This window comes from Staurois parvus, unplaced genomic scaffold (genome assembly GCF_062004578.1).
Source record: "Staurois parvus isolate SC_StPar_1 unplaced genomic scaffold, SC_StPar_1.0 ptg000018l, whole genome shotgun sequence".
Classification (NCBI taxonomy): domain Eukaryota; kingdom Metazoa; phylum Chordata; class Amphibia; order Anura; family Ranidae; genus Staurois; species Staurois parvus.
In genome coordinates, this window is record NW_028317814.1 from 15,618,896 (window position 1) to 15,635,846 (window position 16,951).

Below are 16,951 nucleotides of genomic sequence, written 5' to 3' on the forward strand. Positions count from 1 at the left end.
TCTATTTGCCCCATATTGGCACAATATCAACTAAAGTTTTCTATAAGCAAGTATTTTGCATTTTGAGTAGAGAAGAGACTGGCCAGAGAGGGGTTATGGTGATGCAGTGGACCAGCCTAAACATGTATTGCAATCTATGTGAACTAAAAATCCCTATTTTTATGCAACGTTTGCTAGAAAGGGTGTTTAGCAGTGTGTAGAGGGTTCATTCAGAAGTTTTAGTTTTCATACATAGGTGCCCCTAATGGGTGCAATGACATTCCTGTGTGTATTTGGGGGCAGCATAGGCTCAAACATTTTTAGGGGAGATATTTAGCTTAGATGAAACTTTATATTTTGAAGTTGTTTTACTTTTACTAAAACTTTATTCATATCTTATAGGGAAAATCATCCAATAGAAGATAGAAATATTTGTATTCTTTCTTTCTAATGGGACACATCTCACTTACCTTCTTTTAAAGCTGATGGAGCACAAATTAATCAGACTGTTTCAAGAGCATAACATCTCAATAAAGTTATAAAAATGCATATTAGTTGATTTGTTTTCTTTTTTTATATTTGTTTTACTGTTTAACTGTCTTGTGACCAAAGTCATATGTACACAGCCCCACTTCCAAACATCTCCACTGTTGCTAAAACTCATCCCAAGTGCACACAAGTGCAGGGTAAATATGGGCCAGCAGATAGAAGTGATTTTGTGGCTTTACAGCCAACAGAATCTGATTGGCTAAACATAGAAAATACAGATGATTTTTATATCTTTACATGTAGATGTAAAGCTACCTGATCACTCCTACCGACATGTAGTCATGAAGCTTTTTTGTGTGCCTGGCATCCCTGCAGGTGAGTTCCACATGGAAAGAGTGCTGGCTAATCTCTTCCGCTTAGATTGAAACCTGGAAGCGCTTAGCTCTGAGCACTTTTGGGCTCAGGGCCTCAGAATCCCAGAGGCAGCAGCTTGGCAAACTTCAATTCAGGGACTTTGTCCTTTCCATCTACAGGCACTGCAAGCACAGAATGCATCAGGGGTCTAACAGATCCAGGAGTAATCCTGCTTTCTCATATAGCTCTCTGCTCATCCCTCTGCTCTTCTGTCCATTCACAGGAGGCTTTGTATTTTCTGAATGGGTTCACATAATACATAGCGCTCCAGCAGAGCGGAGGGGTTGACAGAGAGGCTGCATATGAATCTGAATCTGCAGGAACTGAAGGTGCAGCATTGGAGCACCAGAATTAAAGGAAAGTCTGTGAAGTGTCATGCACTTTGTTGGCCTTATCCCATATAAGCTAGCACATTTTAAAAAGTGACTAAATTGCTGAAGTTTACCTTTAAGTTAAAAAAAAAACTTTAAGTAGCTTTACAGTGATACATGCTTTTACATCAAACGGCAATAAGGCCCACTTGGACCGGCAGATAGAATTGGCCAGTAGTTCTCTGTGGCTGTCCCTGTTCTAGCTGATAGAAATTGGCCAACGACAGGACAATGTTCCATCAAGTTTCATAAGGAAACAAGAGACTGCAGATGATCAGATTAAAATTGGCCAGCAGCAGAATATTTTTAATGGAGTGCAAATCGGCCAAAATGTATTAAAAAAACCACAGGCATGCTTTCTATAACAAGAATTATTTACAGCAGATGACACAGAAGTGTAAAATTGACAAGTATCAGGAATATTAGGAATAGCAAGGCTAGACCCAAAGACAAGGGCTGGGGCATTATTATAAGTATTAAAGTGGTTGTAACGTTTAAAGGTTTTTTCTATCTTTGATACTTACCTGAGCCAGACTTCGAACCAGGACTGTGTACAATAAGAGCAGTGCTGCTCTCTCTCACCAAAGACCTAAGATGCAGAAGTGGGTGGGGACGAGTATGCTTTGCGCTGTTCAATAAACACGCACAGCCAAGTTTTGGATCATGCATGCATTTGTGCCCTCATAGGAAGCAGTTTCCTATGGGGGCACTCAGAAGGGAGGAGGAGCCTACAGTGCTAGTGGGGGACCACAGAAGGGGGGGTGCAGGGCTGTTCTATGCAAATCCACTGCACACAGCAGGTAACTCTAACATGTATGTTAATAAAAAAAAAGCAAACCTTTACAACTGTTTTAACCCCTTCTCGCTTAAGGGTAAAACAAATCTAAATGCCTAAGCACAATTTTGCAACATTGACATGTGTTAGTAAAACCGTACATATCATCACAGCTACTTTGTACATCCAGGTGAATTATACCACATTTTTTTCAGGACAAATTGGGCTTTCATTTGGTGGTAAATGGTAATGGATATCTCCTGATTTTTTTTTGTTATCAAAGGAAAACTGGCCCAAAATAGTAAAAATATTTTTTAGCTGTGTGTTTCTTGTTACTACCATAACCTACCACCAAAAAACAACCCAAAATAACTTTTCCAGCTCTTGACGATCGCAGCATTGTTTGTACCCGTACTACAGCCCAGAAACAATAGTGTGCATTTTGTTTTTGTCTTTTTTTTTTTACCTAAAAAACACTGACACTGATACCAATTTTTTTTTTAAATCCTGACTTTTGACCTTGAACTTTGGCCCTGTCCTTGACCCATACAATAACCCTGGCACTGAACTAGATCAAACCTTGATCTAGGTATTTTTTTTTTATTTGTTATTTTATTTTTGAATATTTATTTATCTTTTTTTTTTACAAATTTTTTTCTCTCTATGCCAGGAGTTAGAGAGATACAATGTATCAATGTATAAAACAAGGAGGCCGGGCTGCACAGTGACTGATCACTGTGATAGCCAATTAGAGGCTATCACAGCGATCTTGTGACCCGAAATCGGGATTCCCAGGTCCCGATCGTTAGAACGGGACCCGGTGCTCTCAGTGACACCGCGGTCTTTGTGCTGGGAGTGTGGCGCGCTCCCAGCACAAAGACAGGTACGCAAATATGCAGCCCCACAGAAAAAAGCGCAGTTCCGTGAGGTCGCATATTTGTGTGACGTCGGCGTCAAGGGGTTAAGATACTGCACAGGTTACAACAGTGTAAATTGGCCAGCAGCAAAACCATTTTATTCAGGGGGATAAAGAACTAATGTATGCCTGACTTTTATTTTTTCTATGGGGGTTTTGAAGCGCAGTGAAAAGTAAGTGATTTATTGGGTGGTAGTTTACTTGTACACTGTTCTTGCAATTCTTTTTTTTTTTTTTATTTCAATAATGCAGTAATATGCTGCAAACAAAAAAGCAGCTTCAAGAGCAAATGTTCAATTACAAGTGTAGACTCCACTTTGAGCAGGCATCACATTTTTTTGGAAAACCTCAAATATCGCAAAATCACCTAATATCATTTCAAATAATCAATATTTTTACCGTATTGACACTATGGGATCTATTTATAAATGTTTTTTAAGTTGGATTTCATAAAAAAAGGGTTAAAAATTGTGTAAATATTGGAGGGAATTAAAGAGTTGTGCGAGCATAAACGTGTAGAGATTTTCTAAATTTTGAAGAAGAAGATGCAGCTCATATTTAAAGGAACAGTTCACCTTTATGAAAAAAAAGCCTATACAGATAAGGGATGTCTGCAGATAAGAAAGAGCAGCTTTGACCAAAACTGAATAATGCCCTTGCTATAGGGATAGGCCATTTACATACCTTAAGAAGCCTGACCTGAAGCTGTCCAGGATGTTGTTAAGCATGGCTCAGCTATTACTGTTCACCTTCACTTTCACAGAAGTGAGCTCTTTCTCCGATTCACACCCCCTTCACCTGCGCTCTCCCCCCCGATGCAGTATCTCTGAGCTCACAGTTTGAGAGCTCATCACTGTGATGGTGAAGGTGAACAGTAATAACTTGGCCTCACTTAGCAACATCCTGGGAGTTTACCTGTCACCATGCTCCTTTCCAACACATTTTCATGCAGCACACCTCGCTGGGTCCCAGCCCTGATGGTCCCTAGTTTTTGTATAAAGGATTACAAGAAGCTGATACTAAATCAAATGCAAGTACCTACATTAAATTGCATCATAAAATGCAATTATTGATTTATTCACACCTTGTTGCATTATTTTGTATCTTTTATATCAGCTTTGATGCAGACAGCACTAACACGTTAGCATTAACCCATTCATTACAGTTGTAAATGTAATTCTCAAGATGTCCAATTTAGAACACTGGAAGAAAAGGGTGTCTGTGTTGGTCAGTGCTGGTTTAGTTGTCTGATTTCCAAGATAACAAAGGAAAAATGGCAACTCTAGCCCAGGGACGGACTGACAACTCATGGGGCCCTCAGGCAATTGGGGATCATGGGGCCCCTGTGTCCTTGCCCACACTCAAAACACACCCAAAAAAGCCTATAAAAGGTACCAGGGGCATTTTATGGGGCCCCCTTCTGACCCCGGGCCCTCTGGCAGTGCCCGAGTGCTCGAATGATCAGTCCGCCCCTGCTCTAGCCATGTAACAAAAACAGAGCTCCACTTTCCACAGTAAGAGCTCTTAACTCCCCCAGTAACACTCACATTAACCCATGACGGCCAATGTCCCAGTCCTCTGATCATCAGCCCTGGAATATTGCCAGGTATCTCAGACATGTTCCATCTGGATCATGTGGATGCTACTCCTGTACCAGTGAGAGGGTCAGTCTGGAAACCGGCATACAGAGCAGCTTCATTGGAGCAGTCATCAAATCCCAACCTGTGGAAAAGGGTTTGGATTAGTGATTATCAGAGAGTTCATGTTAAAGTGTATGTTATCCTCAACTATGAACTTCTTTACTTGCTCCCTGGTCTGATATAGTGAACCTTCTACCTCAGTGGCAACGACCACTTATTCAAGTTGCCCCCTCCCCTACCCATTGCATAAAAGTACCTCTGGAGGGAGCTAGAGATCTCACCTTTCCCTAACTTCCACAGTGCAGGGGTGACATCATCCTCCTGTCGACAAGAACTTGGGGAATGTTGAGCACAGCACGGTGCAGGGTCATCTTCTTGACTGGAAGCAGGATGAGGTCACACTTAAGTAGGCGCTGCAGGAGGAAGACAGAGAAAGGTAAGTATATTATCCATTTCCCCGAAAGTGTTTTGGGGAGGGGGTACAATAAGAATAAGCGGGCTTTGCCACAAAGGTAGAAGGTCCATTATAAATGCATTATTGGAAGTGATTTGGCATACTAGTTTGGTAAGTACGGAAAAAAAAAGTTCAGCAACAAACAGGCAACTGGCAGGTATTTTAGCACTTTTAGCTCTAAGGTAGCTGGTGATAAGCCACAGAACTAGCCATTCCAAGGGCTGGTGCTCAAATACTCTTTTGGTCAGAGGACATGCTCGGCATCTTTACTGGTAACCCTGGAGCTAGTGTTCATAGGATTCCTGGACTTATCAAGAGGGATCCTGGAAGACCCGGCAAGAGGTCCTGTGAGGAATCCTGGAAAAAACAGCAGGGTTCCTACAAGTACTGTAACAAATTGGCTGAAAGTGAACCTGTGCAGAGCAAAGCAAGGGGTTCATGTTACCATCACCCATGTGACAACACTGGGCCAATCACCAAGTACCATTGTCACATAAAGCAAGTCACATGCTCCTCCATACCCAAATAAAAGGACATTTTTGATAATCCAGTCTTTTTTAAATGGCAATCTCTATTCCTTACAGTGAATGAGTAAATTAATAAAGTAACAAATAAATAAAGCTTTAGATTATCTTTCTTCTGGCACGCTGGAAAATAAATCTCCTATTCAATATTGTACAGACTTGCCTACATTAAAGCCCCCACATGCAGAGACTGTCACATAATATTTATACATTGATCACAGTAGGACAGACTTTAGCATTATCAGTCCTCACACTTTACCTTTCTCACCCCTTAAGCTGGTGATACAAGGATTGAAATTAGTCAGGGACTAGGCAAATTTTGAACCATGTATGGGCTAGCTGGCTGTACGCAAGTCAATCAACTGGTGTACAACCAGCTTGTTGGGTTTTTCCCCAACAATTAATAATAGCCAACAACACTGATCATTGTATAGCCAACAACACTGATCATTGTATTCGAATGTCGGGGAAGGCTCCCTGCCGGCAGAACACAAAAGCACAGTGGAAGGGATTCCCCCCATCTACCTCAAATGTGTGGATGGGGAAATTGGCACTTTTTTATTTTGTTCAACCCCCTGGCTGAACAAAAAATGTATATTGTGTGGCCAGCCTTACCTACAGTATGTCTTTGGCTCATCACTGGCTTTCTTACACTTGTCAGGGTGCATTTGTGACTCCTGCCATACCTTGAAATAGGAAAGAAAAATATTTTTGGTAATTAATGTTCTTTTTCAACAGCTGAATTGTTTCCTGATTTCTATCCTCCTGTGACAGAGCAGTTATCTGAAAGCTTTTTGGTAATTAATGTTCTTTTTCAACAGCTGAATTGTTTCCTGATTTCTAACCTCCTGACAGGGCAGTTATCTGAAAGCTAAAAGGAAATTGGATTCTTCTGGTAAAACATATAGATAAATATGGTGCCTGTACATGTTTGGGACAAAATGGAAGGTGGCGGTTTATTTACAGTACAAGTTTAGGCTATACCATACAACACCTTTAAATGCTGCTTCCCCATTGCCTCCCATTGGTCTTCATACATTTGAGCATAAATCACATTTTAAATACCTATTTTCCTTTTTTTCCCATGAAGTCATGTGACAAAATCTCTGGCTTACCTGTGTAATGTGCAGGGATGAGAATGGGGCTTAATTCCATAGACCATATATTAAAATACACAGCACAAAATCCCGTGTAATATCCCAGAAAAGTGATCCACCTCCACCCTTGAAGGCTAAACAAATAAAAATTATAAACTTTTCTCTTTATCTAACAATCAAACATCACAATCAAAAATTGAACCAACAAATGTCCAAAACAAATAAACCCACACAGGTGTAAACAATTGTCCAAAATCGTCTTTTTTCTTTCTTTTCTTTTCCAACAAGTCTTTTTCTCAATACACGCAAATCCTGATGGCAATATACCTCAAAAAACAAAAACTTAACATAGTGTCATACCTTAAATAATAAATACACACGTGCCACTCAATGTGCAACATGCAAAAAAAAAAAATATATATATATATATATATATATATATATGTATATATATATATATGTGTTCACTCCGTGTACTAATCTCTACACACAAACAAATATTCCTTTGTGTACCAAAATATATAAGTAAAAACCCTCACAACGTGTCTATTGCACAAACTGTGAAAAAACAACATATAATAATGCAGGAGTGTATCACCACACTCTATATTCCTCAGTGAACACCTTTAAACCCAAACCAACACTCTCCAACTCATGTACTGATGGATAATTACCCTATAAGAAAAATGACAGGGCATAACACAAATCCGGGTTGACTTCTTGTCATTAGGGTCACATCCAGTCTCAGGGTTTATCTTCCATTTTCCTCATAACAAAATCAGCCATTACAACAGTGAATCCAAAGATAACATCCTTTATTGTAGCAACTTACATATAAATTTGGATGAAGCAGCTCCTCCTCACAGGAATACAAGTGTAGGCAAGTTAGGGAACACTGGCCACATGTTCCCACTTCCAAGATGGCCGCGATCGCACTTCCGGTTAACGTCGATGTGTCTGACGTCACGTGTCCTGACGCGTTTTGTCACTTCCTATGACTTTTTCAGAAGGGTAAGGACGTCTGTGCATCGACTCCTTATATACCGCCCTTCCTCCACTGAAGGCACTGCAAAACCGCCATCTTGGAAGCTGGAAAACGCCGCCCATACCTGTCCACATTGCACCTTACTTCATCTCATAGCCGTTTATCGATCTCATCCAAATCCTGTACCTCTGTATTATCATCCACAATACAAAGCATACTATACAATGTCCCATATATAAAATAAAATAAAATAAAATAAAATTTAAAATATCAGCATACAAATAACTCCATCTTAACATACTATACCGATATACATATATATACTCCTTACTCATATATTCTCCCTACCTTCCAGTCTAGAACATTCCTATAAATATCATTAAAATTCAGTGTATATATCTCCCTATGTGTATATACATATCCATATATAACATCCCCCTAAAGGATACACAATACTCCCTCTACTGGTCAATAAATAGAACAACCCCTATACTGATTAAAATACCTTACATCTCTCATATTTTCTATCAAATCCCAATGTGATTATACTACCAATATTTGAATACATCATCAAAATGTATATACCTCTACCATCTTTACCCATACATCCAGACACATATCTTAACACTTAATAATTTTTTAAATCTATAATAATACTCTAAAATAAATATAAAATCATTCATTATATTACCATCATAATTAAAAAATTATAAAATTATAATCTTATATTATATTACCTTCATATATCCACATGTTATTCGTGAATCCATACAAACTCCTCTCAGTACTTAAAGAATTTTTTATATAATAATTTCCTATAAGATAAATATAATACCAAATGAATCTAAAATATTAAATCTAAAATATTATTAAAATATATATTAAAATTAAAAATCCGAAATGAAACAGTTCAAATCCAATTCGATATTTAAAACATTAGGCTTCAAAGTGTTTAATTTAAAAATCCAATAGGTCTCATTTTGTGAAATGCCTTTTACCCTATTACTTCCCCTCCAATGGGAGTCCACCGTATCTATACCACAAAACTTTATTCCCCTAGGGTCAGAGTTATGAAATTCCTTAAAATGTCGTGATACATTATGGTCCTTTTTTCCTTTTATTATATTAACCACATGTTCTTTTAATCTGGTACCTAAATTCCTTTTAGTTCTTCCTACATATTGTAATGGACAAGGACATTCTAACACATACGTTACATACTTTGTGTTACATGTAATACATTTTTTTATATTGAATTCTTCTCCTGTGTGAACCGATTTGCAACTCAAGATTTTTCTCTGCTTAATACCTGTCACTCTACACATTTTGCATTTTTTACAAGGATAAAACCCCTGTAGATCAAACATCCTTGTATTTTTTTTAGGGGGTGAAATAACCCCCTTAACTAGTAGGGTTCTAAGATTAGCACTTTTTCTATAAACAAACTGGGGTTGCGTCGGTAACACATTACTCAGTGTTTGATCTTTTTTCAGAATAGGCCAATATCTTTTAAAAATACCCTCTACTTCTTTATACTGACAGTTGAATTTTGAAATAAAGGCAAATTCAGCTCTATTTTTATCCTCTTTCATCTTACTTTTAGCCTTTAAGATGAAAGAGGATAAAAATAGAGCTGAATTTGCCTTTATTTCAAAATTCAACTGTCAGTATAAAGAAGTAGAGGGTATTTTTAAAAGATATTGGCCTATTCTGAAAAAAGATCAAACACTGAGTAATGTGTTACCGACGCAACCCCAGTTTGTTTATAGAAAAAGTGCTAATCTTAGAACCCTACTAGTTAAGGGGGTTATTTCACCCCCTAAAAAAAATACAAGGATGTTTGATCTACAGGGGTTTTATCCTTGTAAAAAATGCAAAATGTGTATATTTTCTAACATTGTTTGATCTGAATTTAGGCCACAGAGCTCTATAAATCCCCTGAAGAAGCTGAACCTGATTCTGCGAAACACCTAGAGTTTGGGAATGATCCCACCCCCAACTGAACTCACATATGATGTTTTTTGATATTTGATATACAGTATGTTTGTACAATTCATGAGGCTGAGAGTGCAACATACCCTTCAGATAGGTTCAAGACAATTTAATTTATGGTATAAAGGAATGTGCTTTATAATTTTAAACGGTTTATTTTTAACATGATGTAGCAATAAAGTGATGTAGTATTTTAATTGGTTGTTTGGGTGTCTTAAAAGTCCGCCAGAGTTCTGTTGTTTTTTTTTTGTTAGGTTTGTTTTTCTGTGCAGTAGTCTTACCACCAACAAAAGTCTTCCCCAGTAAAATCCCTCACCGAAAAAAAAAAAATATCCCTCCTTCCCAAAGAACATTCTCTCCTGAAGCAAAAATCCTCACTTCTCTATCACACAGAAATCATCCACAACCCCCATAGCTGCAGTCCACCACTCTTCTCTGCATCCCTTGTCCACTGCTCACCTGTGAACCCCTGTCTTACCTTTGCACTACCTCATCACCTATGAACCCCTTGTTCACCACAGCACACCCTGACTAACCTATTGTACCCCTTCATTCTACTACTAAGCTCTGTACCCCTTCATTCACCTCTTATCCCTGAACCCCCTTGTCCACTTCTGCTCACCCTTCCACAACTGCAGCCCCAACCACTTCCACATCTGCACTATCTTCCACCATTGCAATCATTTCCACTTCTGAACCCCGTTCTACTATTGCAACCACCTCTGCACCCACTCTTAGCATTGCAACAATTTCCACCTCTACACCCTCTTTCATCATTGCATTACCTAGTTCTAACCCCTTCTAGCATCTGCATTCCCTGCTCCATCCTCCTTGTACTACTGCAATCCCTTTCCACAACTGTAGCCCCTTTCCCTTCCATCTCTTCACGCCCTTCCATCAGTCAACCTTTGCAACCCTTTCCACCCCGCAACCCTGCCACCATTGCACACTCTTTCACCAATGTAACCCGTTCAACTATTGCAATCACTTCCAACTTTGCACCCTTTTCCACCTTTTCTGCCCCTTTTAACATTTCATTCTGTTCCACCCCTGCACCCTTTTCCACCATTGCAACAATGTCCACTTCTGTACCCCTTTCTGACACTGCAACCACTTCCACCTCTGCATTCTCTTCCATCATTGCACGCTCATCTACTATTGCAGCTACTTCAACATCTGCATTGCAACCCTTCACATTTCTGCACTCCCTCCCACCTCTGCACCCCCTTTTATCTGTGCAACCCCTGCCACCAATGTGCACAGCTCACCTGAGGAGTCAGTTCAGGAATCCCTTTTCTGCTGGCAAGTACATAGCGCTGTTGACAGCACTTAGGGTGGTGCCAAATGATGTTGTGAGCATTTTCCGCTGCCCACAGGTGCAGGATGAGAGAGAACAAGCACCTCATGCAGAATTCTGTTGCAGCAATGAAGAGAAGGGATCAGAAGAGGAGGAAACAAGAGCTGTCAGTCACACCCTGCATGGAGTACTTATATTGGGAGGAGGAGAAAGCAGGAGAGGAGCGGACAAGCACTGGAAGGAACCCAAGTCACATGGGTCATCCTTTTCAGAATTCTGAAAATTAAATGCACTCAGAGGCTTGTCTCAGAGGCTAGGTGAGAACATTTCTCCCTAGACCAGCCTTTATCAACCTTTTAACCTCGAAGGAACCTGTGAAATAACTTTCAGGTCTTTGGAAACCTCTACCTGAAAACCTATGGCACATGGTACTTTAACATGATCCATAAGTTGTAAAAAGTTTTAATTAAAGATTAACAAATGTGGCCTACTTAGCATATTTGACACCTGGGACAGATACTCCTATTATTTTTTACCACCTTTCTGCTCTATACAACAAAATCATTTTCAGTAATAATCTTGAAATGAAAAAAAATGTGGTATTCCTATATATTAGTGATCACAGCATAGAAAAGGCTCCCTACATTGGTGGTTACATTGCCGCTTGCATTGGTGGTCAGTGTAGGATGGAGATCAATTCCCCATTGTTACCCGCTCAAGGAACCTCTAGTAATCTCAGGAAGAACTCTACTGTAGTTGAGAAAGTGTGCTCTAGATTGTGCTAACTGAAATGCAGCCGCATAGTCTGGTGTCCAGTGGGAACACACTTTGTAGCGAATTGTCCCCATTGTGAAGGCACACACACAGAGGCGGACTGACAACTCCTGGGGCCCCCGGGCAATAGGGGATCATGGGGCCCCTGTGTCCTTGCCCAAACCCAAAAAAGCCTATGAAAAAGGTACCAGGGGCATCTCATGGGGCCCCCTACTGACCCCGGGCCCTCGGGCAGTGCCCGAGTTTCCAAATGGTCAGTCCGCCCCTGCACACACAGTAAACATTTGACCTTCCTTGGACATGGCATTGTTAAAACAATGGTAGACATGTACTTTGATTTTCAAAATGTTTATGAAAATATGATTTGGGCCTACTTACTCTTGCCTGTAGCATGACAGTTAACAACACTACCTCTGGACTGCAACAAGAAATGTGTCCCAGTTCTCAAGAAAGAGCCACAAACTTGAAATTTCCCTGTATTCTTTATCATAAGCCTGTTCCTACTTTTTGTTTAGTGTGCATTACTTAACAAAATACTTACCTCACAATGTATTATTAACATGCCATAATTGAAATTTGGATTATATTTGCAAAATCAAAGGACTGAATGCAGTAATTGCTCATCACCTAATCAAACAGCAGATGCTGGGCTAGATATCTCAAGTAGGATGGCTCAATCAACGGGATAATGCTATAAAATAATGATTATAATGTGGATCCAACAGAAAACAATTAATTATATGGCTTTATTTACTTCTGGATTTGTCTAAAGAGGATCTGCCAAAGTGATGAAAAAGCATATCCAGGCCACAAGCTGAATTAATTAGTTAATTATACATGTCCTAAGGAAGATGTAGCAAATCCATCAAATTGTATTTATTGGCTGCACCCTGTAGCCACCAGACTCCATGCCATCCCTTCTCTCTAATTTCGATCATGCACATAACAGGAAATAAATTATTGATCATGTATTTGATTACTTCAAATGATCATTTGCTCAAAAACAAAAAAATCAGAGTTTGGCTATTTCTGCCAGGACCGATTGATTTGGTCAAATTCATCAAAAAGTATTTTTACCGATTAAATATCTTAATTTGTACATTCAACATGCTAGAAACATCAAAATGATCGTTATATGTTATATTGTTGCATGTTGCATGACTAGCACATGAGTAGCAAGGAGCAAACAGTTGGGAGGAACTGACAATATGTGGCCTCCACATTTACAGCCTAGGCAGTAAAGTGACCTGCTGCAAAACAGGTACACACGGATGAGGAAAAGATGCCACTGACAGATAGGTGCTACACAGAATATACAGCTTAAAGAAGATCTATTACTATACATATTTAGTTTAGCTGCTTAGTCTAAGTGCAATATAGCATTTGGTCCTGTTCAAATCCGTCTCTTCATTTCTAAGCAGCATGGTTGGACATTCCACCATCCCATCAGATAATGTTGTTAGAAAGGATTTGTGATTGACAGCTCTGGTATCTGGCAGCAGGAGCTGCTCTGGAGACCATGAAAAACAGCACACAGCCTGTGATGATGTGTAATGTATCTGGTGATGCTTATGCAAACACAGAGCAGATACTTTACACAGATACACAACTCTAAATGGTCCTTCACTATTATGAATGAACAAGCAGAGCTGATTGAGCTTTGTCCTCAGTTCTATTAAGTCTGAATTCTTCTTCACTAATGTTTGGGAAAGAGATCAGCCTTCTACCTCTTGCCTAACACTTGTATGGAGTGTTCCCATGTTCTTTACCTTGTTTGGAAAGGGGGACTCCATGGGATCATACCAAGGGGGACTTCATGGGATCATACCAAGGGGTACTCCATGGGATCTCACCAAGGGGGACTCCATGGGATCTCACCAAGGGGGACTCCATGGGATCTCAGGAATTACCAATACACTTCCTGAAGTAAATTCTGCACTAAGTTCACTTTGCAGGGGTCTTCCTTGGTCATCTCCTCAGTGGGCTTAATGTCTGCCCTGACAGCCATTCCATGCAGGGAATCCTGTACCTATTTTGGGTTCATGTGCAATGAGACCCTAGGACCTACTTCTATTTTAGTGTGGCTCTGACTGATCTTCCCTTAACCTGGACATTGCTTTCCCTCTGTCCAGCCCCAAGTCTCTAAAGCAGGCCACAGACAATGCAAAAACTGAACGAAAATTTTGAATTGTTTGTTTTTCACAGCATTAGCGTGCCAGAAAATGCCTGATTCAACATGATGGATTTTTATTAGAAAAACTAAACAAGTGATGGCATAATCATATGAGCTATTTATGTTTTTTACTCCACAAAGCTTTCGGGTTTTGATTGTGTATGGTCTGCTTGAGTGGAGCTCCTTCTTCTTGCTGGCCAAGGTTTAGGCTGTAAGTCTCTTCCTTTCTGTATTGATCCTTAGATGCCCTTCCTGATGTTCCCTGTAGGGAATTCATTTTATTTTCATCCTTGCAGATGGATCTGTTAGGCCAACTTCAAGCTTATACTGTTTTGAAGCAATGTCCTTTTTTTCCATGTGAGGACATTTCTCACTATGTATTCTGCTCTTTTGACATCCAGCTTCGGTTCCCTATATTTGATTTAGCACCTAGTCTTTGTTAACATTCTGTTACCAAATGGGTGTTGTGGCGTCATCTGGTGCCAACTTCAATTGTATGGTCCTTCAGATAAATGGTTTTCTCGAGCAATAGACAGTCTCCAGTATTATATTATTCATGTTGGGCCTGTTAGCAGTTGTTTGCTGTTGCCCACCTCTCAGTTGGACTGCTCTTGGGCATCCCAAAATCTTATTTTCTTTCTTGTCCATGGAAGGTCTTCCATGGACAAGAAAGAAAATAAGATTTTTGTGCTTACATTAAAAGCTATTCTTGGAGATCACTGGGGAACACAGGTTTCACTCCTCCATGTTTATGATCATGCTCCTGTTACTGTTTGCGACAAAACTGAAGCATGCCAGTAGTAGGAATTGTTATCTTGGGTTGACACAATTTTTTGGTTTGCCAGTGTCTAATCCTCCTGTAGGCAGCAGTATAAACTGAAGGTGAAATCCCTCAATGGACTCCAAAAAATAGATTTTATAATGAGTACAAACATCTTATTATTTAAAAATCGCACAGCAGAGAAATTAGAAGAAATCAACATTATAACCCCAACCAACATCTGATCTGCAGTACTGGGAAGATACACAGAAGCCAATAAAACACGTCATGTGGTCATTCAACAGGTGCTTAAAATGGGCCTTATGTTCTGTCTATCAAGAATTAAAAGTGCATTTAACCACTTGACCCCCAGAGGTTTTTTACCCCCTTCATGACCAGACCATTGTTTTGCTATTCATCACTGTGCTACTTTAACTGGACATTGCTCTGCCATTCAACACTGTACCCAAATTAAATGTATATACTTTTTCCACACATATAGAGCTTTCTTTTGCTAGTTTTTGATAACCACTGGGTTTTTTATATTTTATTATATAACTGAAAAAGATCAAAAATTTTGAAAAAAAAACCCTAACTATTTTCTACTTTCTGTTATAAAACATATCCAATAAAAAAAATTAAAACATCTTTTGTGGATGGAGTAAGCCATTCATTTTTTTTTTCAATCAGTCTGCTGGCTGATTGAAAAAAAATGGGTCATCTATGGCCACCTTAAGAATGAGCAATGCAGTGTGAAAAGGGCCTCAGAATGTTCAGTTAATTCTACTGTAGAAAAGATTTCTCTGTACTTAGGTGCTCTTATAGTCTGTGCCCAGGAGAGATTTGATGGCGCCAATGTAATAACTATTGTGAGACCTTCATCATTCTTCTGGTTAAAAGAAGCAGAATACATTAGACCAGAGGGAAATATTCTGAAAGCAAATGAGGAAACTCATACAGTACATTAAAATGAAGATTCGGTGCTTTAAGGAATACAACTAATTCCTCAAATTTATTTACTTAATATACAAAAACAGAACTCTAATATGGTTTAAACTTCGAGAGAAACTAGGACGTTCGTAGCAGTTAGACTTAGTGGTTTATTTTCAAATACTTTCCTGTATCCATGCAAATTAAATAGGGGTATTGTACTATCATCCTTATTTTCTTTGTTTTTTTCTAAGCCTTACTCTACGTGTTTCTTTCTCTTTCAAACCACAAAATGCAAATGGTATATTTAAAAGTAATTGTCAAATTTATCTTCAGAAAATGCTGAATATATTTGAATTACCTAAAGAGAAATTAAAGTGTTACTAAATTCACAACAGTAAAATCAGTCTGTATATGCAGTAAAACATGCTGGTTATACTCACTGTGAAACCTAAAGGGTTAATCCTGCGCATTGTGTAAAATGACTGTTTGATCCTGTCTTCTCTGATCCTCCCTTCTACTGTCCCCAATCTATCTACTAATAGTACAGAGCTCTAGGAGTCACTCTGCACATGCTCAGTTTAGTGTGTATTGCTAGAGAATTTTTCTCTTCTTTGGTAAGGTGCATGGGATCAGTATAGGGCCAATCAGCGCTGTCCAGACAGAAGGTCAGGGGTTATGCAGCCTCATAGGACAGTCAGAGGAGAATGAAAATTCCTCCTACAAGCTTTAACCAGTGCTCAGCTGGACACAGATAGAAGTCACAATACTGTTATATACTGCTGATGAAAAAAGGTATTTATTAATTTATATTTAGTAAAATCATCGCATTTCCATGTTGTGTGTACTGTGGGAGACCAGATATAGTGAATGCGGGGTCCCAAATTTTGAGATGTCCCCAGAAAAGTAATGGGGAAATTTTCCAATGGTGACACTAGTTCTGGTGACCTGGGAGTCCCCAAGGAATTTCCTTAATCTTCAGGGATTTCCTCTCACTTCCTGTTTGGCTACGGGATAGGAAGTGAATGGAAATCTCTGAAATGGTCAACAGACTGCAAAAAGACATCTGACAGGGGTTATAACCCTCTCTTACTCTATCCAAAAATGGAAAAAAAGTTTTACCTATAGTTCTGCTTGATGTCATGTGATCAGTCTGCTGCAGGCAAGAGGAAGCTTTTCCCCAGTCTCCTCTTCCCTAGTGATCAAAATGCAACATTGTAACTTTGTAGGTGAGAGGCTGCAGGTCACCAGGATTTATATGATTGTGTCATTTTTGAGAAAGCATCTCAAGCCAGGAAGTATATGGTAACCCTGGATGATGACTAAACAAAGACGTCCCCTGTGTTAACCACTTGCCTACCAGGCAAATTCTGACATTTCA

General features: G+C 39.3%; 1 protein-coding gene across 1 annotated transcript in view; it reads right to left on the bottom strand.

Moving 5' to 3' along the window:
• Positions 1 to 936: 936 nt before the first annotated feature.
• LOC149473128 (structure-specific endonuclease subunit EME2-like) overlaps positions 937 to 16,951 on the bottom strand; it is a 72,557-nt gene continuing 56,542 nt past the window's right edge. The window contains exons 6-8 of the mRNA XM_089684107.1: positions 6,178 to 6,248; positions 4,599 to 4,666; positions 937 to 1,004 (exon numbers count right to left, since the gene is read on the bottom strand). Of these exons, the coding sequence (XP_089540233.1) occupies positions 937 to 1,004; positions 4,599 to 4,666; positions 6,178 to 6,248 (207 nt within the window). The remainder of the gene's footprint in view (positions 1,005 to 4,598; positions 4,667 to 6,177; positions 6,249 to 16,951) is intronic.